At 38.9% G+C, this 26,141-nt stretch overlaps 1 protein-coding gene across 12 annotated transcripts in view; it reads right to left on the bottom strand.

Moving 5' to 3' along the window:
• LOC106095872 (disintegrin and metalloproteinase domain-containing protein 9) overlaps nt 1–26,141 on the bottom strand; it is a 470,496-nt gene that overhangs the window by 97,254 nt on the left and 347,101 nt on the right. For all 12 annotated transcript variants that reach the window (XR_001222811.2, XM_013263281.2, XM_013263282.2 and 9 more), the window contains exon 9: nt 24,041–24,210. Coding sequence is in view for 11 of the 12 variants with exons in the window: in XM_013263281.2 (XP_013118735.1) it covers nt 24,041–24,210 (170 nt within the window). In the remaining variant the exon portion in view is untranslated. The remainder of the gene's footprint in view (nt 1–24,040; nt 24,211–26,141) is intronic.

Below are 26,141 nucleotides of genomic sequence, written 5' to 3'. Positions count from 1 at the left end.
GTTATAAACTTTTAATATTTCAACATGTCATGGATGACAAAATTTCCTGTTTACCAACATGAAGGTCGTAAAATCTTAAACAACATTTTTGAATTTATCTTAGCCAATTAATCCTTTTGTAAAGGCCATTTGTTGACATCAATGATGGATTTATTTGTGTCATTGTGATGATGGCGCTACACAAAGTGGTGGAAAATGAAAACAAGAAAGGGGATGAGCGGGGTGGCTGTCTCAGACAAAGGACAGCCAAAATAAGGAGTAAGCCTCAACCACGAGAAAATACAGTTCCTGAGACCGACGACCAATAATATTAAAAATGTATAACAAGAGATTTAGCTAAAGAATGGATGGATGGTTGGTTCGTTGGTTGACTGGTATGGGCCAACAATGAACTTTCAAGAAATGTATGGGGGAAGGCAGAAAGAAACCAAAACAAACGAACAATACACTGACATACCCTTTGAACTACTCCTCCTCGACTCATTGACTGACAATTTACACTTGTAAATATTTCGGCAGCCCATTTATTGCCATAATGGTCTTAGTATTTAGACTTGACTTGACTTGACACACATACTTGTGTGCCAACAAACGACACGCAACACACTCACACACACACACACACAAGCACACGTCACATGTATGTTGTGCGGTAGAGTTTGCTGCCAAACCAAATGATGAGTGCTTAAAGGAGCAAATGAATTTTGGCCATGTTTTACGGGGATCAAACAAGCCGACTAACCGACAGTCTCTTTGAGACTCGACAGAGAGATAAATTAAAAAGGAACAGTCAAGTGTACACGTGCATGTGAACGTGTGTGTATATGTGTGTGTGGGTACGTCTTTCCGTATGTCCATAGATATTGTGTAACCAGCCTCTTTAGAATTCATATGTGTGCACGTGAGCTACGTTCAAATGGTTGTGTGTTTGTGAGTGTGTCATTGCCAAGGTATACGAAGGGACCTTGCACCAAATCATGCTTATCGTTCTGTAACAATTTCCTACTCTTTTTTAGTGGAGTCCTTCTTTCCTGTTTTTGCTTCTCTGAGGAATAAAATATTTAACGCACGCATTCACTGGGCGACTAGCTATTCATATCGAGGAATGCATACACGTTTGCAAAGGGTTATCAAAAAGAAAATGTTTATTCAAAATTATTCAGTCGGAAAGTTTTGCCTCCACGAGATAACGTCCCGTAATGGGTTGAGACTGAGAGATTTCGCCGCGGCGAAAAACATGGTAGTTAGATGCACCAGATTTCAACATAAAAATATTCACAAAGCCACATGGCTGTCACCCGATCAAAACACGAGAAACCAAATTGATCACATTGTGATAGATGGAAGGCATTCATCCGGCGTGTTAGATGTACGATCGATCCGTGGAGCGAATATAGATTCGGATCATTACCTTGTTGCAGCAAAGGTTCGCACCCGTTTGAACATGACGAGGAAAGTAAGATGTGACACTGCACGGAAGCTGGACATTGAAAAGCTGCAAACACAACAAATGGCAGCGGCTTACTCCACTCGACTGACCCAACTGCTTGACGAAAGCACTCCTTGTTTCGATGATATGATGGCGCAGTGGCAAACTATTGCCCACTCCATGGAAAATGCCGCGAAATCAGTACTTGGGTACTGGAAGAAAGAAGGAATAGTGTCGAGATGCTACTGAATTCAAGAATGCGGCATATAGAGCAACCCTGCAATCAGTAGGAACGCGCCAGATGAAGGAGAGGTATCAGGAGAGAGGGAGAGAGGAGAAACGTCTATTCCGCAGAAAGAAAAAGAAAATGGAAAGACGTGAGTGTGAGCGAATTGAGATGTACAGGAGTCAGAATGAAGTCCGGAAATTCTACCAAAGAGTTTAATATTAAACCGATGGCTTTGGTGCAGGCACATCCTCTTGCAGAGACAAAGGAGGAAATCTGGTAACTGACACAAATAACATGCTGAGGATATGGAAAGAACATTTTACCCAACTGCTGGTGTCCGACGTTGGCGGCGAATAGGATACCGCAGAACCAATCCCTGATGATGGTATAGAATGTTTACCTCCTAGTTAGATTGAGTACTTGGACCCGACTAAAGAAGCACAAGGCAGCAGGAGCCGACGGGTTATCCGCTGAACTATTTAAGACCGGAGGCGACAAGCTGATAAGGCGTATGCATCAGCTTATCTGCGCAATCTGGCTAGAAGAACGCATACCCGATGATTGGAACCTCAGCATACTATGTCCCGTACACAAGAAAGGAGACAAGACGGAATGTGCCGACTACAAAGGAATAAGTCTCCTTCCCATCGCATACAAGATACTCTCGAGCGTACTGTGTAAAAGATTAAAACCTAAAGTCAATGAGATAATTGGGCCCTTTCAATGCGGCTTTAGACCTGGTAAATCCACTCTAGACCAGATATTCACATTGCGCCAAATCCTGGAAAAGATCTGAGAAGGACAAATCAACACCTACCACCTCTTTTTTGACTACAAAGCCGCCTTCGATACTTCTTTACATTCAAAGGTTTTTCATGCCATGTCTGAGTTTGGTATACCTGCAATATTAATAAGATTCTGCAGGATGACACTTGCTGAGACGCGTTACTAAGTAAGAATAGGAAAGAATCTCTCCGAATCATTTAATACTAAACGAGGTTTCAGACCAGGAGATATCCTATCGTGTGATCTCTTTAATATCCTGCTGGAGAAGATTATACGAGATGCTGATGTGAATAGATATGGCACACTAGATATGGAACACATGCTACTCGCCAATGCCGACGACATCGATATCATAGGTCGGTCACTGGAAGTAGTAACTGCAGCCTTTGGAACAATCGAAAGAGAGTCAGTGAAAATGGGTCTGGCAGTGAATGGAGATAAGACGAAATGGATGGTTTCAACTCCCAAAAAGCGTTGCACAACCGAGTAGATAAAGAAAATGGAGAATGTTGGGAGCGACAACTTTGAGACAGTCAGTAACATTATCTACCTCGGCACCGCCGTAACCGAAACGAATGACACCAGCTTTGAGATTAAGCGAAGAATAATACTGGCAAACAGATGCTACTTCGGACTAAGTAAGCAGTTTAGAAACAAGGCCACCTCTCGACAGACAAAGATTACACCATACAAGACACTGATACTACCCGTGCTGTTATATGGTTCTGAAGCATGGGTACTTGTGGAAGCAGATGAGGCAGTGCTTGGAGTATTTGAGAGAAAGATTCTTAACCAAATTGCGTTATAGGTATAGGCGACTTTTGAACCACGAGCTGTATGAGTTGTATGACGGCGATAGCATAGTTACACGCATCAAAATACAACGGCTGCGTTGGTAAGGTCGAGTTGTCAGAATGGATGAAGAAGCTCCAGCAAAGAAGTCTTTTGAAGGTAAACACGGTGGTACACGCAAACTGGGAAGACCAAAAGCCCGATGGTAAAATAAAGTTGTGGAAAACACCTCGAAACTTGGTGTCAGAGATTTTAGAATGAGCGCAGAAGATCGAGGCGCTTGGAACGCTATTCTACTTTCGGCTAGTGGAACAAATATTCTGTCATAGGTAATTAAAGTAAAGTAAGTCATTATTCTATCCACATCTTTTTAATCTTATCCTTATCCCTATCCTTATCCTTATTCTTATCGTAATCTGTATCCTTATCATTAACCTTAATCTTATTCTCATCCATATTCTTTTCCTTTTTTATTCGTATGCTTATCCTTATCTTTATCCTATTTTTTACTTATCCTTATCCTTTACATTTCTTGTCCTATTCTTATCCTATCCTTATCTTAACTTTATCCTTTTTTTATCCTATAATTAGCCTTCCAAAATTTTCATTGAATTCACATTGATTTTGCCTAATTTATGGCGGTCTGAAAGCATAACCTTATACCCTTAAACAATTTGGCTTATTTTTATCAGGTTATAAGGCACTATATAATATGTGCTCTTCATTTAATGGACCAGATCAGCTGTGCGTGTATAAATGATGTCCTTGTGTGGTGGGTATGTGTTTTCCTCTGTATGTTTATATATATGTGTGTGTGTGTGTGTTTAAGTAGACTTTTATATTGTTTTGGCATTTTGTCGTTTAGTCGTTGGCGTGTGATGGAGGTCTTAGTAGATCCATTAATTAACTGAAATGTCCTTAAAAGCAGTAATACATCATTAATGCGTAGCACAATATACTACAGATGGCTATGACGGACACATGGACGCAACATCACTTTTTCTATCTCTCTCTCTCTCTCTCTCCACTAGACATTAGACAGTAGCATTATCCTTTTTTTTTGTCTCCCCTTGGGTCCAATTTTTCTTTTAATCACACAAACCCCATTGGGAGGCATTTTACCGTTTTTTTTTGTTTTGCTTATTCAAGAGTAAGCCTACTGCGTCATAGTTTGCTGGCCACTATGCTGCTGTGCCATATTTTTCAACTGTCTTGGATAGCCCATGATTTTAATTACATTTCATGATGCGACACTTGCCATTTGAATGGTTGGCCAGCTCGTTTGGTCGGTTCATTTGGTATTCACAATTCAATCAGTTTTATGCATAAGAGGTTAGCCTTATTTCCTGGCTTTTAGATTTTCCTGCAAAACATTATTGGGCAAGGTCAAAGGTTTTGGCATAATAATCCGTTTCGAAGAAACCAAGAGATTTGCCAAACATGCCTCTTTTTGGAGTCGCTTAGCCAAGAAAGGATGACATAACAATATTTGTGTTTTTGTATATTTTAGGTCTCTGATGTGTTGTCTTTTCCGAATGCTAATGAAATTGGATATGTTGTAGCCGTTTGTCAAGTGAGCTGCTGCTTTATGTGTACATATGTCATTATTAATTCATGTTAAAGAGAATTTTACATCCTATGCATAACATGCATATTTGCCTACATTTGAAAGTTTAATCAGTTTAACCAAATGATTTTAATTTTAATTTATCACTAAACTAGATACAATTTGTTAGATGTCACATCGAATGCTCTTTGTCGGGACTTGGCAGGAGGTTGTTAACAAAATTATTCAAAGAAGAAAGTATGAAGAGCAGTAAAGTATTTGAAATTATCCTAAATGACTGCCCACAAATAAAAGCTATGTGTCGATGGACAAATGGAAGAAATGGTTCTCTCCTGTGCTCTCATATAATTCAGAGGCAAAGGTGCAGGAAAATATTTAGATTTCTCGCATTGGGTTATACCATCTGTACCATATGAACGACGAGTTGCGCGAGCTTCAGATGACATAGTAGAGGTAGTATTTTGATCAGCAATACATGTGCATATTTACAAAAATAAAATCAGTTTTCGCTGTAAATGACGGTAAGCGCAGAATTTTCTTTAAAAAGAAGTGCTGTAGCTTATCCACTTCCTCAAAATGGGTAAATCCCCAGATTTGAGCTTCATATGATTGCACTGGCATTCTAAAAACAGTTTTCATTTGGATAAAATGGAGACTGTATCTTTCCCTAAAACATTTTTGCCACGTTTGGCTTGTTCTTTTGTACAGATGACATTAAGATTGGTATATTCTTCACATTACAATGTTAAGTGTTGTTGTGACAATCATTTTATATGGCAGAGGGTAATGTGTGTAGTCATTCATACCAGTTTTATGCTAAATGGCATGACCAAACCCTATATGCATCGAGTTCATCCCTAAAAGATTTTTGAACCAGGTTTTCGAAGAAGTTTTTAAGCCTTGTCCGTCCGTCCGTTACGATAGCGGTAGTACGAATAAAGATTTCCATTTAAAACTTTGGAATACACATTTTATTAACATAGGTCGTTGGAGATTTTAAATTGGCGAATTGAATTTAACGTATTGACAGCCTCAATTTTTACGCCATTGGGATGGAATTCAGCAAGTAAAACTCGCCGTGAAAGGTCCATAAATATATATGTAGATGTAACCCTTTATACACCAATCCTTCGATTTGACTTCTTGTGATTCTAGAAGCCACAATTTGACACGATTGAATTGACATTTGCCTGGATCGTAGTCCGGAGATAAGCATGTCCCCTTTTGATGCTGAACGCATGGTCAAATTGGACCGATCTGAAGTATATACGAAACGGATGTCCGAAAGCCCAACATAAGTCAATGTGTCAAATTTCAGCGAAATCGGATTAGAGATGCGCCTTTTATGGGGCCAAGGCATTAAATCGAAAGATCGGTCTATATGACAGCTATATACAAATCTGGACCGATCTGGCCCAACTAGAAGACGGATCTCGAAGGGCCTAATTCAACTCACTGTCCCAAATTTAGGCGAAATCAGATAATAAATGCGTATTTTATGGGCTCAAGACCTTAAATCGAGAGATCGGTCTATATGGCAGCTATATTGAAATCTGGACCGATCTGAGCCAAATTGCTGAAAGATGTCGAAGAGCCTAACACAACTCACTATCTCAAATTTCGGCGAAATCGGACAATAAATGCGAATTTTATGGGCCCAAGACCTTTAATCGAGAGATCGGTCTATATGACAGCTATATACAAATCTGGACCGATCTGGGTCAAATAAAAGATGGATCTCGAAGGGCCTAATTCAACTCACTGTCCCAAATTTAGGCAAAATCGGGCAATAAATGTGCCTTTTATGCGCCAAAGAGCTTAAATCGAGAGATCGATCTATACGACAGCAATATTCAAATCTGGACTGATCTGGAACAGATTGCAGAAACATGTAGAGGGGCCTTACGCAACTTATTTTGTCATTCGGTTTGGAACACATCGAAATTTCCATTTCCGACCTTTTAAAGTATCGTCGCAAAAATCTAAGACGATCTAGCCATGCCCGTTCATCTGTCAAAATCACGACAGCGGCCGATTTCCACCTGCTTTATATGAAATTTGGCGAAAAGAAAAAAAAGAAAAAAAGAAAAGACAAGAAAGAAAAGGTTCTGACTTGCAACATCTATACCAAGTATGAGCCGAATCCCGGCACTGGATACTTGTGAGCACCGCTGGAACACTGAGGTTCGATCTGTGTGGTTTTCATTGCTGTCACTAAAAGCTTAGCTGCGAGCTACCCGGCACGTCCACAGGTTGCGGATGGTAGGATGCCCCTTATGGTGGAGCTGCAACGGCAGTCGCGGACAATCAGCGGTATAGAGCGGAGAGTCTCAGTGAGAGGTCGGCGGCACCGGCTCTTTCACAAATACTGAGTGACTATGATGCTCGATATGACAAGGCGAGTTATTGGCGCCTTTAAATAACCAATGGCCTCCAGCGGCGATCGATGGAACATGGACCGGAACGAGCTTGTTTACTTACAAGAGCTTGACGAGAATCGCCAGCTTCACATGAAAATGTGGCTACAACAACATGATCCGAATCGGTATTAAAACAGATATAACCCACATATAAATCGATCATAAGATTTTACCTCTTGAGGCCCTAGAAACCGTAATTTTTAACCCTATTTGGCTGAAATTTGGTACGCGATTTAAATTTATGAACACCAACACACCAAGCCAGATGTGTTAATAAATATATATAGGGCCCATATAAGCACCTTTTCATAAAGATTTCTCGAGACCGAAGAAGCCTTCATAAACACCCGATTTGAAGGTTAAGAAATAATTCATATACAAACTAATTAAGGGTACAATTTTAAAATAATAATTTTAATTTTTCCAGAATCCTGGTGGTGTGTACCCAACATTTTCCCCTACCGATTTTTGCAAGCTTTTACTTGTTTCTATTTCTAACAGTTCAGGCAAGCTTTTAAGTATTTGAAAAAGCTATTTAACCTATTAGTACATAGTGTTCTTTTTATCGGACGTTTTTAGTTTTTTATGCTACGTGTTCACTTTTATTTTGGAGGCCTATATTCCGAATAAGTTTCAACTTTAAAGTCTATACAAGTAAGAGCGTGCTAAGTTCGGCCGGGCCGAATTTTATATACCCTCCACCACGGATCACATTTGTCAAGTTCTATGCGCGGTTTCTCTTTTTAGGTAAACAAAGAATATTAAATAACAACAGTTAGGCTATTGGAGCTATATCAAGTTATAGTCCGATTCGGACCAAAAATGAATGCTGAACATTGTAGAAGTCATTGCGTAATATTTCAGTTCATTCAGATGAGAATTGTGCCTTGTAGGGGCTCAAGAAGCAAAGTCGGGAGATAGGTTTATATTGGAGCTGTACCAAGCTATTGATCACGAGAAAAGCCGTTGTACAAAATTTCAGCCAAATCGGATGAGAAATGTGCCCTCTAGAGGCTCAAGAAGTCAAGATCCCAGATCGGTGTATATGGCAGCTCTATCAGGTTATGTACCGATTTGCGCCATACTTAGCACAGTTATTGGAAGTCATAACAAAACATCTCATGCAAAATTTCAGCCAAATCGGATGAGAAATGCGCCCTCTAGAGGCTCAAGACGTCAAGACCCAAGATCGGTTTACATGGCAGCTGTGTCAAAACCTGAACCGACTTAAACCATACTTTGCGCAGTTGATGAAAGTGATACCAAAACATCACGTGCAAAATTTCAGTCAAATGGGACGCGAATTGCGCCCTCTAGAGGCTCAACACTCCAAATCAGATTGACTTTAAATGACATGACGATCAAGAAATAAATACTTTATGGGGTCTCAGACAAATATTTCGAGGTGTTACTAACAGAATGACGAAATTTGTATACCCCCATCCTATGGTGGAGGGTTTAAAAAAACAAGCGTGGCTGCTAAATGAAATCAAGGAAAACTAATTTAAATCAATGCTTCTTTATCGGGACCAATATTTGTATACCCTCTACCATAGGATTGGGGTATACTAATTTCATCGTTCTGTTTGTAACTCCTCGAAATATTCGTCTAAGATCCTATAAAGAATATATATTCTTGATGGTCATGACATTTTAACCATGTCCGTCCGTCTGTCTGTCGAAAGCACGCTTACTTTAGAAGGTGTAAAGTTAGCCGCATAAAATTTTGCACAAATACTTCTTATTAGTGTAGGTCGGTTGGGATTGTAAATGGGCTATATCGGTAGAAGTTTTGATGTAGCTGCTATAAACCGACGTGGGGTCTTGACTTCTTGAGCCACTAGAGGGCGCAATTACTGTTCGATTTGACTGAAATTTTGCATGTGGTGTTTTGTTATGGCTTTCATAAACTGAGCTGAGAATGGTTCAAATCGATCCATAACCTGATATAGCTGTCATATAAACCGATCTGGGGTCTTGACTTCTTGAGGCTCTACAGGGAGCAATTCCCATCCGATTGGGCTGAAATAAATGTTTTTTTAAGACTTCCAATAACTGTATTTAGAATGGTTCAAATCGGTCCATAACCTGATATACCATATAAATCGATCAGCGGTCTTGACTTCTTGAGCCTCTAGAGGGTGATATTCTTATCCGATTGGAATGAAATTTTGCACGACATTTTTCGCTTTTACTTCCAACAACTGTGCCATGTATGGTTCAAATCTTGACTTCTTGAGCCTCTAGAGGTCGCAATTATTATACGATTTGCCTGGAATTTTGTATGACGGATCCGCCAACGGGCGCAATTCTTATTCGAATTGGCTGACATTTTATACAGGTCTCCAACATATAATTAATTGTGGTCCGAACCGGACCATATCTTGATATCGCTCTAATAGCAGAGCAAATCTTTTCTTTTACCCTTTTTATACCCACATTTTTATCCGACTTTGATGAAGTTTGGGACAGAGAGTTGGGTTAGACCTTTCGACATCCTTCGTCAATTTGGCCCAGATCGGTCCAGGTTTAGATATAGCAACCATATAGACAGGTCTGTCGATTTAGGGTTTGAGCCCATTAAAGGCGCATTTATTGTCCGATGTTGCCGAAATTTGGGACAGAGAGTTAAGTTAAGCCCCTCCACAAGCCCGATCAAGATTTGGATATAGCTGCCATATAGACCGATATCTCGATTTAAAGTCCTGGCCCCAAAAAAGGCGCATTTATAATCCGATTTAACTCAAATTTGACACATAGACTTACGTTAGGCTTTTCGACATCCATGTTGTATATGGTTCAGATTGGTTTATGTTTAGATATAGCTTCTTAAACGACCAATATTTTGTTATACATAATTCAAGAATGACTTGTACTTATTAGTATTTGGTCCAAATCAAATTTCGATATCAATGCTATGAGACATAAGGTATGCAATTTTCACTGGATGTTGATGAAAGGTGGTTTACATATATACCCGAGGTGGTGGGTATCCAAACTTCGGCCCGGCCGAACTTAATGCCTTTTTACTTGTTTTGGCCTTAGAAGGGATGCCGGGAAAAGAACTCGATATATGTGATCCATGGTAGACGGTATATAAGTTTCTGCCCGGAATTGGGAAATTAATGTTAATGCGTTTTTTTTTGTAAAAAATTTACTTTATCTAATTGCAATGAATATGAATGCGAGCATGTGTGGGAGTCATCAAAAAAAAAAACCAAAGATTTTCAGTTAGGTTAGGTTGAAAAGAGGGCATGGTTATAAATCCGCCCCATGCCACTATGGACATACACCTAAGCCAGTAATCTGCTTGTTGCGCTCTCTTAATACTAAAAAGTAACCTCGAAACTGTATTTAGAGCGCACAACAAGCCGATTACAGGCTTAGGTGTTTGTCCATAGTGACATTTTGACAAAAAAACTTTCATTTTATTGATTTTTTTTCTGATTCTTTCTAATTCATTCTTTTTAGGTTTCTCAAATTTTATTGTGAAATTTTCAAGAATTCAAGTCACATCAAGAATTCTACAAAGTTTTGTTATTCAAAATAGCTAAAATGTTTGCTAAAACAACAGAATGTGTCTGCTGCAAAAGGGGAAATTAGATATGACAGGCTATAATTGTAACAACTAAAGTTTTCCTTGTTTTTTTACATGTAACTTGATCTAATTGCAATGAATATGAATGCATGCATGTGTGGGAATCAACAAATTAGCAGAGATTTTCATTTACTTTCAATGAGTATGCAAATGTCTGTGAAAATATTTGAATTTTCTACAATTACTGCTTTGAGCAATTATAAAGAATGTTGGCCAAAAAGAAAACACGAGAGTTTGTCTTTTGACATAGTTGTACTGTGTAATGATAATTGCGTTTATGTGTGATAACATACACACATGCCACACACACATATGCTGCATACATCCACACATATTCACGGACTCAAGAAATGCAATCCACTTTCGGAGAAAATCATTATTACAAACTAGAAATGGAACATTCCGCATTGGTAATGTTGTGTGAATGAATGCATGGTTGTGATGATGAGATTGTGTGGCTGTTTGAGTGTGCATGTGTGTGTGTGTTGGTGTGTGTTTGGTATTTGTGAGTATAATATACAAGAATTTCAGTCGACTATAACAACAACACGGCGTGAAGGAAAATTCTTAAATTGCAAATTTGATGCTAACAAACAAGTTGCCATTTGCGAGTTGCTGTATGTGCGTTAGGATCTTTGTTTCGTGGGTTGGTGTGGGTGAGCGAGTGAATGAGTGGATAAAATAATATGCAAACATACACAGTATTTTCATATCATTAGCTTTCATGCATACTTTACACACACTCACCACCACCACCACCATCATCATCATCAGCAATTTTTTTGTGGATATGTGTTTTCATGTGCATAAAATTACACACACACACGCACTCGCATATAGGCGTTGGTGAACGTGTGACTGAGTGAGTTAGCAGGGTTATGAATGTATTACTCGTCGTATTTGTGCTTAAGCAGCAACTTCAAAGAGATTTCTCTGTTACTAACTCATATACGAGCACATGTATTTGCTGCCCTGAAAATACATATACAAACCCCCACATGCCCTCTCTCCCCATCATTCAAATCCATATACTCGCTCGTATCAACATACCTACTCCACAACATAGATTTATGTGTGTTTATTTGCTTGTGTCCTTTTTTTGTGTAAAATACAACTGTAGTTTGAAAAAAAAAAAAAACACACACACACACACACCACAACAAAAACAAGAACAACAACACATGAGCGGAAATAATAATAAAATGCTAACTTAATGGCATTTTTGCGTATGTGCGAGTGTGTGCGTCTCTCTGTTTATCGCATGTGTATGTGCTTAGCTATGTATGCCAAAGTAGGCTTCAATTTACTGGGTTTTGCCGTTTTTGGTTTTTTTTTTTGCTTTTCGAGAGCAAATATATTTCGTTTGGCTTCTAATAATAATTTCGCGTTTGAATGTTTACAAGTTGGCTGGATTTTGTTGTTGTTTTTTTCGATCCCACTCCATCACCACTTTGAAACCCACTCTCGCTCGCTTTGGTTTTCCTTTTATCCTTAGATTTGTTGTGTTTGTGTTCCCTCTTAAAGCTCTCAAAGGCTTTTGAGCGTTTTGTGAGATTTTGAACTGAACGCATAAATACGGGGCATTTAAAGCGCTCGTACTACTACGTCAATAAGAAAAGGTCAAAGAACATAAAAAACCAACAACGATGGCTACAATAACGGAAATGGCAAGAAAGGGAATAAGCAAATATGCTCTTTGCCTTAGACAGAAGCAACTTTTTTTCTCCTCTTTGGCAAATCCTTGCACAAGCACGAAGGCCAATGGTCCAGAGCCGGGTAGAGGGTGAGTGCTTATTGAGGAATATTTCCAGGAAACTGTGTTCCTACAGCAATCCCAAATTGAATACTTTAAGTAGGCTTTGTTAACGTTTTGTATCAATTAGGAGGGGAAAAAACATAAAGTAAATAAAAAATAATAATATGGCCGCAACAACAACAACAACAACCACGATGGTACTAACAACAAAAGGGGCAAAGATTTTATTACTCGCCTACCATAGCAATGTGGGGCAAGTGGGCAGGCATGCCAGCATTCTAACAGCCCGTGAACATGTCTTCTCTATAAAATTCACATATTGTTGTACATATTCCACCACCAAGTGAACGCTCGTTAAACTTGTAGTTTTGCCACCGCCAGTTTTCCCCCCCCTGCTCATTGTAGTGGGAGTCCATTTGAACAATTACTGTCTCCCACTAGTTTTTGTTGCTTTTGCTGTTGTTAAAGCAAATAATGGCCTAAACTGTGCGTGCGTGTTTGTTAGATTACCCGGATTTTTTGCTCTCTTCAAATGTTGTTGAAGAATATAAACCCGCTCCAACAACTAAGACATAAAAAGTGTTAACGATTCTTCATAACATTGAACTCGTTTTTTAATAATAAACTTGATTTGTCATAAAAACTGGATGTTTAGCATATTGAAATGTAAAATTAAGGACATTGTCTAACTAAGGAACGAACGAAGTAATAACTACAATATGTTAAAAGTTTAGGAGAGTCAAGGAAATCACAGCTCCACATTATGCTGGCCAATGGTACGCTTCATGGTTCTTAATTTTATGTTACATGAAACGGGAGCTGAAACGACTTATTTGTTAGCCCTAATGAAGAACACATAATTGTTTATGTTGAGTTACATTTATCGTACAGAAGACCTAAAAGAAGAGGTCTTAAAAAATTTAGAGTATTTTAAGAAATTTTCCTTTTTATACATTGGAAAATGGGAGATAGTTTTTGTGACTTTTATGCTTTGTTGTTTTCAGTATATCCATAAAAAAAAAACTTAAAAATAATCCCAATACTTTAATTATATGCAAATTTTGCCCATGAACATTCCACTAAGGAACAGGGGCAAACTTCTCACATATCAATGAGAGCAGTCCGATTCAAGTTCCTTTTTATAGCCGATTCCGAACGCCTCTTTGGAGAGAAGTTATTCATGGCATAGTACCTCACGAATATTGCCAGTATTAGGAGGGGGAAACCACAGCTGAAAATTTTTTCTGATGGTCTTGCCAGGATTCGAACCCAGTCGTCGATTCATAGCATCATAGGCGGGCATGCTAACCTCTGCGCTACGGTGAGCTCCACTTTAATTATATAGTAGTTGTTAATGTCGAAACGTTTCCCAGCTCTGTATTATACCTCAACTAATGTAAACTTAGTAATTTACAGTTAAGCATGAGGAACACACTAATTATCTATTTACTTGTGTAGTATTTACCAAGCAATAAAGTTCTTGAATTTCGAAGTGAAACCGGCGTTTCGTTTTCTACACTCTACGATATACAGATAGAGATATACATCTGAAACTTAAACTCTAGAGATATACATCTGAAACTTACAAGACCTTCTATGGTCCAAGACACCTTCTGTTCCGCTATCCATTTCATTTTATAATCCAATTATTAGATTGGAAAATCTGAGTTCATATTGAGGCGACAAATTTCTTTGTGAAACCAAATCCACCAGCTTCCAATTCTGCCGAACCTTCCTGCCCTACATTTAGAGTAGTAATATTTTTAATAATGATAAGAAGTAGAATTGTATTAAGTTAGCCTATGACAAATCTTATTAACCTTTTGCGAGCGATCACGTTTGTACAGTTTTCTGCATGATTCCTCCTATAGGCAGGGAGGTCATGTTAGAAGTCCAAAACGAAAATGTAATCCTAATCCGAGAAGAAATTTGATCAAAAAATCAAAACGGAGGTACGGTTTGTTAAATACGCAGTGCACGAAGTTGTATGAATTGCCGACAGACGTTTTCTCTGGCCACAAAAATTTCCCAATTGAGGAACTCGAAAACTCTAAAATTTATCGTGTTTACTTTACCGAGCCCACCTATGAGAATTTGAGCCTACGAAGGACTACTTGAAGTAGTTTTCCACTTCAAGGGATAGTGTAGAGTGATGGCTTTTTTAAAAGCTCATTATCTTGTATCATATTTGGATGAAATTCAACTTAATACCAGTAAGAGCGTGCAAAGTTCGGCCGGGTCGAATATTATGTATCCTTCACCATGGATCGCATCTGTCGAGTTCTTTGCTTAGTATCTCTTTTTAGGCAAACAAAGAATAATGAATATGGACGGTGGAGGAGGAGCTATATCAAGTTAACGTCCAATTCCGGTCTCAAGAAGCAAAATCGGGAGATCGGTTTATATGGAAGCTGTGTCAAGCTATAGATCGATTCAGACCATATTGCACACGTATGTTAAAGGCCATGGGAGCAGCCGTTGTACAAAATTTGTGCCAAATCGGACGAGAATTGCGCCCTCCAGAGGCTCAAGAAGTCAAGACCCCAGTTGGGTTTATATGGCAGCTATATCAGGTTATAGACCGATTTAGACCATACTTTACACAGTTCTTGGAAGTGATATCAAAACGCTATATCCAAAATTTCAGTCAAATTGGACGAGAATTGCGCCCAGTGGGCCCTCAAGCTTTTAGAAGCTTCTGGGTAGTCATTCAGAACTGTAGATAGCTCTTTGAAATCCTTAGTGGCGAACAATTGACTAATCAGCCAATGATCAGCCCATGAGTGAGAAACTAATGAACGCATTTTACGCAAGCTCTTCCCGATTTCAAATATCAGAATAATAGCATGAAGAGCTAGAATGGTACGAGAGTTCCAGCGTGTATTGCAGATAATCGGGATCTACCTAAACTTTACAAACGGGATCCCACACCTCTCAGTCAAGTGGCGAAAGACATGACTGAGGTAGAAGAGAAATTTCATTTCACCTCTCGTCATTCTGTTTGTAACGCATTGAAATATGCGTCTAAGACCCCATAAAGTATATATATTCTTGACCGTCATGACATTTTAAATCGATCAAGCCATGTCCGTCCGTCTGTCCGTTCGTCTGACGAAAGCACGCTAACTTCCAAAGGAATAAAGCTAGGCGCTTGAAATTATGCACAAATACTTTTTATTAGTGTAGGTGGGTTGGAGTTGAAAATGGGCCAAATCGGTCCATATTTTGATATTGCTGCCATATAAACCGATCTTGGGTGTTGACTTCTTGAACCTCTAGAGGGCGCAATTCTCTTTCGGTTTGACTGAAATTTTGCACGTGATGTTTTGGAATCACTTCCAACAACCGTGCTAAGTATTGTCAAAATCGCTGCATAACCAGATATAGCTGCCATCTAAACTGATCATGGGTCTTGACTACTTCAGCTTTTAGAGGGGCAATGCTTATCCTATTTGCCTGTAATTTTGCACGAGGTATTCTGTTATGACTTCCAAAAACTGTGCCAAGTATAGTTCAAATCGGTTCATAAGCACAGATAGCTGCCATATTAACCGATATTTGGTCTTGACTTCTTGAGCTTCTAGAGGGCGCAATTCTCGTCCAATTTGGCTGAAATTTTGCACGTGGTGTTTTGGTATCACTTCCGACACTGTGCTGGCTATGGTCTAAATCGGTTGATAATCTTATATAGCTGTCATATAAACTGACCTTGGGTCTTGACTTCTAGAGCTTCTAGAGTGCGCAATTCTTATCCGATTTGGCTGAAATGTTGCATGAAGTATTCTGGTATGACTGCCAACAGCTGTGCCATGTATAGCCTAAATCAGTCCATAACCTGATATAGCCGCTATATAAACCGATCTCCCGATTAGACTTCTTGAGTCTCTAGAGGGCGCAATTCCTATCCGATTTGACTGAAATTTTGCAAGATATGTTTCATTTGACTTTTAACAACTATGCTAAGTATGGTTTAAATCGGTCCATAACCTGATACAGGTGTCATATAAACCAAACTTGGCTCTTGACTTCTAGAGGGCGCTATTATTACCCGATTTAGCCGAAATTTTGTGTGAAGTGTTTTGTTTAGACTTCCAACAACTGTGTCAAGTATGGTCTAAATCAGTCCATATCCAGATGTAGCCGCCATATAAACTGATCTCCCGATTATACTTCTTGGGTTTCGAGAGGGCTCAATTCTTATCCAACATGGTTGAAATTTTGCATATGTAGTTTTGGTATGATGTCCAACAACTGTTCCAAGTATGGTCTAAATCGGTTTATAACCTGATATGGCTGCCATATAAACCGATCTCACAGTTTGACTTTCAAGATAAACCGTGGTCATATCGAGCAAAAATAAATGGATTCTGAAATTAAGATTACTTCCACATATTTGAATCAATAAGAAATATTTTCTAACAAAATAAAAGGTAGATTGAATTGGTATTACTTCGTGTTCATACTCTGCATATCTGTAACTGTTCATAGTATGTAAGCTGTGTGGTTTCTGAAATGATTTGAAGTTATTTTAAAGTGCTGTGTACATTTGTAATTGGTAAATTTCAGATTATTAGACATTCTTATGTCAATAAAACTGAGCTGTTAGGATATCCTACTTTTATAACTTTCATTAAAGCGTAGTCTCTTTGGCATAATCGTTTGGGACTGTAAATCAGTGCCCATTTAGATATAGCTCCCATATAATTCGATCTTTGGATTTGATTTCTTGGCCCTCTAGATTTGGCTAACATTTTGTATGATGACTGACTAATGGGTCTTGCTCTTCTTAGTATTGATATCTTTGGCACTATACCACAATAGTGGTATTGGATATTACGAAGAGAGGATTCAAACTTTCAAATATCCCCTGCCTTGTGAGAATATGACAACAGCAAAAAATATTTTTTTTTTTATTTTTGCCAGTCATCGAATGTAGCGGATTTCCAAAGCGTGTGATCTCTTCATACCAATTCTCCAAAGTTATTTCGTTGGAGTATGTAGCATTAATTGTAGCGTATTCCACTCACTTATGCAATGATGTAATGATGAGGCCTCCATACACAAGGGAAAACTGTTTTAACAGCTTAAATGTTCAATCTAATCGGAAATATTCTCGAGTAATTTAAAACCGAATACATGGAGGACAAGCCGTATATGGGTAGTGAGTGCGTCATACCCATCCCCCATTAGGATAGAGGATGACATTGGCAAGAAGAGATATTTTGTGTTGCTGTTGTTGCTATTTTAAATAAATTTTTTACATGGCCTTACATGAGGGAGCAAGATTAGAAGTTAGATCGCAGGATATGCGGGGATGGCGACAATTCTAAGATAATAACGACAATTTTCCTCGTTGGTATTGCATAAACTAAGTATTCCCCATGGCCTGTTATGGCCCCTCTAAAATTCGTCGTTAGTTTGCGGGTATTAATAAATATTTCATGTGTTACAAATTTGTCCATGGGATATTTCCAAAGCGAACGGTTGGAGGAGTGTATCAGCAGCAGGAAAGAGAACGCTAACGGGAGGGAGAAGCTGGCAAAAATAAAAGCCATAATGATGGTATCACAAGCAAAAATATGTAATGTGACCCGGTTTCTGCTGTTTATGGTTCAGACAGTCATCCAGCCATCCAGTCAGCTCTAGCTTAATTTAGCCAAACGTTTTGTTATCCTCCAGCGGCACATATAACGACTGGAGTGAGAGAGTGTATCAGCTGCTTTTCAAGTGTGATGTTTTCATGGCTTTCCTTTGCTCCGTCGCCGCCACTCCCGTTACTGCCATAGCCTGAGAGAGCCTTGTGGTGGATGGTGAAGCTGGTGGCACTTTCTCTTTTTCTAGTTTCTCTAGTAACGTTCTAACAGCCAGGATTTATAGGCATTAAGTTGTTAAGTAAAAGTGGAGCTGCTAGCTGCTCATAAATCAAGTCGAACTCGCCAAGAGCTTTGTGCGAAACATGTGAGCCTACTCGTAGAGGAGTGCTGCACTTCCTCCCTTGTCAAAGATGAAAATTTATAAAGTTTAAAATCAAATTGGATTGGATTTTCTAAGCGCTGCTGTGTGGTTGTAACGCGCACATTTGTTGGCATATGTGACCGACAGACGCTAAACGATGACAATGTGCATTAGAGGATATAAAGTTGGCCAAAGGGAGATCTTAATGTTGTATCGCATTTCGTGTCAAGAGACAATATTCGAGACAAACAAACAAACAAGCAGCCTGTATTGCTGAAAGCCATTTAAAATTTTTTTGAATTATGATTTAAAAATATTCTACAAAGATTTCATTGGATACATTTTTAAGAGAGTTCATTTATGAAGTTGGCCATGGGGAGGTCTTAATGTTGTATCACGTTGCGCCTGTAGAGGCAATTGTCGAAGAAAATGAACAAGCCGCCTGTATTGCAGAAAGCCGCTTGAATATATGTGAATTGAAAGGATTTCCTTGGGCTTAAACCTGTATGATTAATGCATTTGAGTTTAAATACTTTCACAAGTTGTTATCCAAGCAACAAAACAAAAAAAGAAAAAAAAGAAAGGAAAATAAACATGGAAGATCAGGTAAAAACATGCCAAGTTCCGACATCATGGATTCTGCTAAAAATGTACCAAATTTCTGCCAAACCAGGCAATAATTAAAGCTTCTATGAACCGAACAATGATAATCGAGAGATCAGTTTATATAGGAGCTATATCAGGCTAAAGACCGCTTTGGACCGTTCTTAGCACAGTCATAAAAAATACTTCGTGCGAAATTTCCAAGCAATCGGATAATTATTGCGACTTCTAGGGGCTCAAGAATCCTATTTGGCAGATCGGTTTATATGAGAGCTATATAAGGTTATAGACCGACGCAGTTTTTGTCATGGTCCAGATCGGACCATATTAAGATATAGCTGCCATGTCTGGCAAGGCTAGCCCAGCTTTCTGGGGGCAATAAAATTAACAAATTTTATCGAAAATATTGAACATTTTTCAAATTCTGTGGGAAGTTAAAACTTTTCCAGAAGCCTTTCTCCGCTTATGGCTGCAAAGTCCATAAAAGATCCATTAATTATCCGGTTGCGCTGGAATCTAAAATAGTGAGTTGCATTAAAATTTCCAATTATAGCTGCCACATAGAACGATCTGCCGATTTGGGTTTTAGGTCCATAATAGCCGCATTTATTAACCGATTTTGTGGAAAATTTAAATAGCTGGTTATTTTAAACCTCCTGTTGCTCTAATCGAATTTGGGTCCAGATCGTACCATATTTGCTACATAGACCGACCTTCCGACATAGGGTGTAAAGCTGATTTTCCAATTTAGGGTCTTAATTTCATAATAAGCGGATTTATTTCCTGATTTCGCTCAAACTGTGACTGTTTAAGAGTTCTGGGGAACTGGGGGGAATCAAGTAAGATTCCGACCAACACTTTTATGAATGTAAATAAAAGAAGTAAAAAGGCGTTAGGTTCGCCCGGGCCGAACTTTGGATACCCACCACCTCGGGTATATATGTAAACCACCTTTTACCATAATCCCGTGAAAAATCCGTAATTTATGCCACCAAAGCAGCTTTATCGAAATATGTTCCGACCATATATACAAGTCCGAAATATACAAGTCCGACCATATCCGACACGGATGTCGAAAAGCCTTAGATAAATCATCGTGTCAAATTTCAGTGAAATCGGATTATAAATGAGCCTTTTATGGGGCCAAGGCTTTAAATTGAGCTATCGGTCTATATGGCAGATATATCCAAATCTGGACCAATCTGAAAAAAATTGAAGAATAATGTCGAAGGGCCTAACACAACTCACTGTTCCAATTTTCGGCGAAATCGGACAATAAATGCACCTTTAATGGCTCAAAACTTAAATCGAGATATCAGTCTATATGACAGCTATATTTAAATCTGATTCGATCTAGCCCAAATTGGAGAATGAAGTCGAAGGGCCTTATTCAACTCACTGTCCAAAATTTCGGCGAAATCAGACAATAAATTCGCTTTTTATGGACCCAAATACATAAATCGGGAGATCGGTCAATATGGCAGCTATATCCAAATCTGGACCGATCTGTGCCATATTGCAGAAGTATGTCGAGGGGCTTGACAAAACTAACTTTCCCAAATTTCGGCGATAGCGGACAATAAATGCCCCTTTTATGGGCCCAAAACTTCAAATCGAGAGATCGGTCTATATGACAGCTATATCCAAATCTGGACCGATCTGGGCCAAATCAAAGATGGATGTCGAAGGACCTTACAAAACTCACTGTCTCAATTTTCGGCGACAATAAATGCGCCTTTTATGGGCCTAAGACCCTAAATCCAGCTACATACAAATCTGGACTGATCTGGGTTAAATTGAAGAAGGATGTCGAAGGGCCTAACATAATTCACTGTCCCTTATTTCTGCAAAATCGGATAATCTGATAATGTGTCTTTTATGGGCCTAAGACCCTATTGTGCTAGTATAGCCTGTGTCCGCCTGTAACGCTGAACGGAGGCGGAACTTCGGACCAAACTTAAAGTGGTAGTTATCCCCTCTCAATTCTGGCGACATCTGCGAGTTACCATACCATGCATCGTCATATAAAAAATTCTCCCAAAAGAGGTGTGGCATTGCGGCATACCGTATGGGCTCGGTTAGCCCAAAAATTTCACCCCAATAACCCAAATAGGGAGGTATTTAGGGTTGGGCGGCTCCCCAAACACATGGCTCTATATTGCCGTGATTGATCTATATATCCATTTGGCGGGTTTTGGGCTGTCCCCGCGGCACCCGTCCCTAACAATGGAAACAATGTTTTTTTTTGGTGATAGTTAGAGTGCAAAAAATTTCGAACTAATCGCATTACCAATCTCCGAGATCTGTTATTTTTGAAGTTAGTGTAATGAGAACTGCTTTCTAGGGGAGACATTTCGACTCAAATATGCTCCATACATGCTCGGACATAAAGTTCAGTTTAAGGGGTGATTTAGGGCGTACCCCCAAAATTGAATATCAAATTCGTTTTCTACTCTCAAATACCTTTAATTTGAGTCCCATATTGCCATAATGGGTCAATTAATCTATTCGACGTAGGAAAAGAGGAGGAAAAGAGCCTATTTTTAGTGTCATATTTTTAATCTACTCCCAAAATATCTTTCATATGAATCCTATAGAGGACCATGGTCGGCTGATATGCCCATTTGGGGGTATTTGGGGTGAGGCGACCTTCCATCACTTGGACCGAATTTTTTTTTAGTTTTATGCCATATTTATAATCAACTGCCGCATACTTTTCATTTGAGTCCCATATTGATATTAACGTCGAATATTTCTGTTTAGAGGAGTTTTTGGGTTGAGGCGGCCTGCTGGTTACTTGGACCCAAAATTTAATATGATTTTCATTTTCCAGTCTCCAATACCTTCCATTTGATACCCATATTGTGCCCATCAGGTCTCTTTTGGATATGGGTGGCGTTTTTGGTGTAAGGGGGAGGGTCAGCTACCATCCGATATATAAAAATTATATAACCTATGTTTCTACGGAACATAGTCATGATGCCCATTTGGGGAGTTTTTGGTGGGTGGGGTAACCCCCTACACTTCGATCTGATTTTGTATGCCAGATTCGTAATCTACTCCCGAATACCTTTTATTAAGGCCTCATATCGATATCGAAGACCAATTTGTATGTTTTTAGACATTTTGGGGTTAGAGCGACTTCCTGGGTACTTGCACCCAATTTTTAATACCCTATTCGTACTCTATTCTTCAATACCTTTCATTTGATATCTATATTGTCTTTATCGGTCCACTTGTGATTTTGGGTGGTATTTTTGGGGGTAACGGTGGAGGGTCCGCCCCTTTCGTTATCAATAAATTATGAAGCATATTTCCCCTTCGTGATCATAGTCGCAATCTACTTCCGAATACCTTTTATTTGAGTCCCATATTGTCATGATCGTCAAATAAACCTATTTTAAGTAGTTTTGAGGCTGGGGCGGCCCCCCAAGTACTTCGTACTCTACTCTTGAATACCTTGCATTTGAATCCCATATTGTCCCGATCGCTCCACTTTTATTTTTGATATTAAAAAATTATATAGCCTATGTTTCCTTCCAGAACAACCGACACAATCTGTGAAAATTTCAAGTTGATCGGTTCAACCGTTTTTGAGTCTATACGGAACGAACAAACAAACACATATTAAATTTCATATATTAGATAATACTGCACTGAACTATTGGGCTAATATTGCAATAATTTGATTTGTTCACTTATTCACTCGAAATATGGCCAGAAGGATTCTTGATGTCTTCCTGCATGGCTGTTGAATTTCTTAGAAACCGGTTCAAATTTTAATACAGCTGTATATGTGTTTTACCAGATTTTCACTTCCAGAGGCTTTTTCAGCGAATTTCTTAGCAGGTTTTCTCATCATTTTGCACAATGTCTTCTTTTACGGTCTTTGCCATGCGTGCTGATGTTAGTTGAAATGTGTTCAGATAAAGATATAGCTCCCATATACATTTTTGTCTGATTTTGACAAATATTGCAATAATTTTGTCATTTGTTAAGCGATCATCGCAAAACTTGGCTCGAAGGTTTCTCATGTGCAAAATGCAAATTTCACCCATGAACATTCCACTAAGGAACAGGGGAAAACTTCTCACATATCAATGAGTCCAGACCGATTCAAGTCTAAGCTCAATGATAAGGGGCCTTCTTTTTATAGCCGAGTCCGAATGGCGTACCGCAGAGCGACACCTCTTTGGAGAGAAGTTTTACATGGCATAGTACCTCACAAAAACCACCCTCCTAATGCCAGCATTAGGAATGGAAAACCACCGCTGAAAATTTTTTTCTGATGGTCTCTCCAGGTTTTGGAACTCAGGTGTTCAGCGTCATAGGCGGACATGCTAACCTCTGCGCTATGGTGGCCACCGTAGCGTATGACTCTTTTGAATTTCATAGACACCTGGCATGAAGGTTATATATGAATATAAAAACAGGCTTAAGTTGGGCGAAAAAGTGAATATTAGAATAGATTTCCATGAAATTCAAAAGAGCCATAAGAAACTCTTTTGAATTTCATGGAAATCTATTCTAATATTCACTTTTTCGCCCAACTTAAGCCTGTTTTTATATGCTTTTTTTCACTTATAGAAGACTTAATTTGCATATGTTATCCCTCAATTTTAAACTAAAGACCGTTTTGTTGCAAATTTATCCATTCACTGTGTTGGGACCATAATGAAGTTGAAAGTGAAAAGATAAAATTCTTTATTTAAAAAGGCCTTCTTCTTCCTTCGTCCCATAGATTGTCTTGATAAAATGTCATTAGTGTAAAGCATTAAAAAATCACATCAATAAATTAAAAGAAATTAATGGCGAGAATACATAAATAAATTACTTGTAATTTTGGAGCATATTTTTGTTGTTGTTGCTGCTGTAGTTGTTGGTTGTTGTTTTGTTTATACTTACGTTAATAGTTGTGTTGTATCACGTTCCACTTGAAATAGCTTTCTCGATGTGTAATCATTAAAATTTGATATGGCTTTGGTTATGTCCTTGCTGCCATCTATGACGGCTTGATTTTTGCCCCACGTCTCAATGTAGACCACGGCCACGCGGGTATTCATCGTTCGGAAATACTGAAAATAGCGTCACAGAAAAAAAAAACAGAAAGCCAGAAATGATAAAAATTAGTATTCTCAGTGAAATTCAATTAAAATCACTCTCCACTCCAGCATAAAGCCACACCCGCACACAAACACACATTCACACGCTCTCAACCATGCCAACAAATACACGGACTCAACGACGCGCACTTTATCCCTGGCTGTCTTTCAAGAGAAATGTTTCAATTAAAATTTGAAGGAGAGAAACGACGCAACGAAAGCAAATAATAAATTAAACAATTAAAAATACTTTTAATACAGAATAAGGCTAAGAAAATCATGAGGATTAAAATTATCTGTGGTTGTGTCTTAGTTACAATGTGCGAGGGTTTGTGCAAGTGATTGCGTTCTTCATGGATTCCCATCACAGAACAGTACAGCAGAGTATCTCTCTACAACGACGACGATGAAGATGCGTTTTGACACGAACGAACATGCATGATTTATTAGTGAGTCAGGCCAAGCAGTGAAGCTGCGCCAGCTCCTCCTTCAGCTCCTTCGTACAAATTTCCCTAGTTGTTGCACGTTGAGGCAAGGAGTAAATTGAGATAGAATGTGCAACATGAGTCGCATGTTAAATTCCAAGTCCAATGGCAATGGTAATGAAGAAAAGCCACATGGCGAGGGGTAAAACTCCCCAAGCCAGAGGGGAAATGGGATATGATGTGGTAATGGAGTTGTTTCTGTCTCAGTTCGTGGAGTGTAGGCGGCCAAAGATAAAATTGCATTTTAGGCTAAACGACTTGTACTCGTATTCTTTTCCTCGACTAATGGCATAATGAATGGACGCCATCATGATCATCTCTGAAGGCAAGCAAGAGTATAAGAGTAGTAGAGCTCAGGTCCTCAGCATCATTGAAAGACAAAACATTGAGAAAACGAATGGTCTGACGGAGCGGGGGGGTGCGGGGTCGGTATGAAACAGTTTGGTTTGGTGTATTCATTTATTTATGGTTTTCATTCTCGTTGCCAGACCAAACAAAATGATTGAGCTCAACAATAAATAACACTGTATTCTCAGCCGTCATCCACAGCACCATCTAGCCGGGGCACAGTGTTGCTTCACGTTAAGAGTTATTTCTTGCTGTTCGTATTTAGAAGTGAGAGCCGGAAGAAAATATCGTTTACAGTTGTAAAACAAAAGCATTGGACTTGGAAAGAAGTATGGTGTAGGCACATACTCGTTTTTACACCACTAAACTTAAGTATGTACGAGGTTCGTTGTGATGGCAATGTACTTGTGGTGGAGGAATGCTTACTTGGTCAGTGTAACTCATGGTCAAATAAAATGTTTATTTAAGTTCTAACTTTAAAGTGTCCAGTCAACATGATTTAAAGGAAAAATTCTTATATTTTAAATTACCTTAAGTGAAGATGGTCTTCACCATTTCATTTATAACATCTCAAAGTATTGGTTTTTTGATCTGTTGAACAAGCGACGTGCCGATGGCAGCACTGTTCAAAAGTTTCACATGGTCTAATTACAAGGAATCGTTGCCACCTTTAGTGGGGAGATAATAATTACAAAATATTGTCTAAAGTGCTCGACAGGTTCGGAGCCCCAGTACAGATGGTTATATACTCAAAGATGGCTACCAAATATTATAGACCGGCAAATTAGTATATAAGCCCAGAAAATCGTTTGGTATGGCAATTTGATTGAATTAAAACAAGTAAAAAGGCATAAGTTCAGACGGGCCGAACTTTTGATACCCACCACTTCGGATATATATTTTAACCGCTTTTGCGCAGAGGATAGCACGTCCGCCTATGACGCTGAACGCCTGGGTTCGAATCCTGGCGAAACCATCAGACAAAATTTTCAGCGGTGGTTTTCCCCTCCTAATGCTGGCAATATTTGTGAGATACTATGCCATGTAAAACTTTTCTCCAAAGAGGTGTCA

The sequence above is a fragment of the Stomoxys calcitrans genome, chromosome 4 (genome assembly GCF_963082655.1).
Source record: "Stomoxys calcitrans chromosome 4, idStoCalc2.1, whole genome shotgun sequence".
In the NCBI taxonomy this organism is placed as follows: Eukaryota; Metazoa; Arthropoda; class Insecta; order Diptera; family Muscidae; genus Stomoxys; species Stomoxys calcitrans.
Note: the sequence above shows the minus strand (reverse complement) of the source record. Positions and strands in the feature narration are given on the sequence as shown.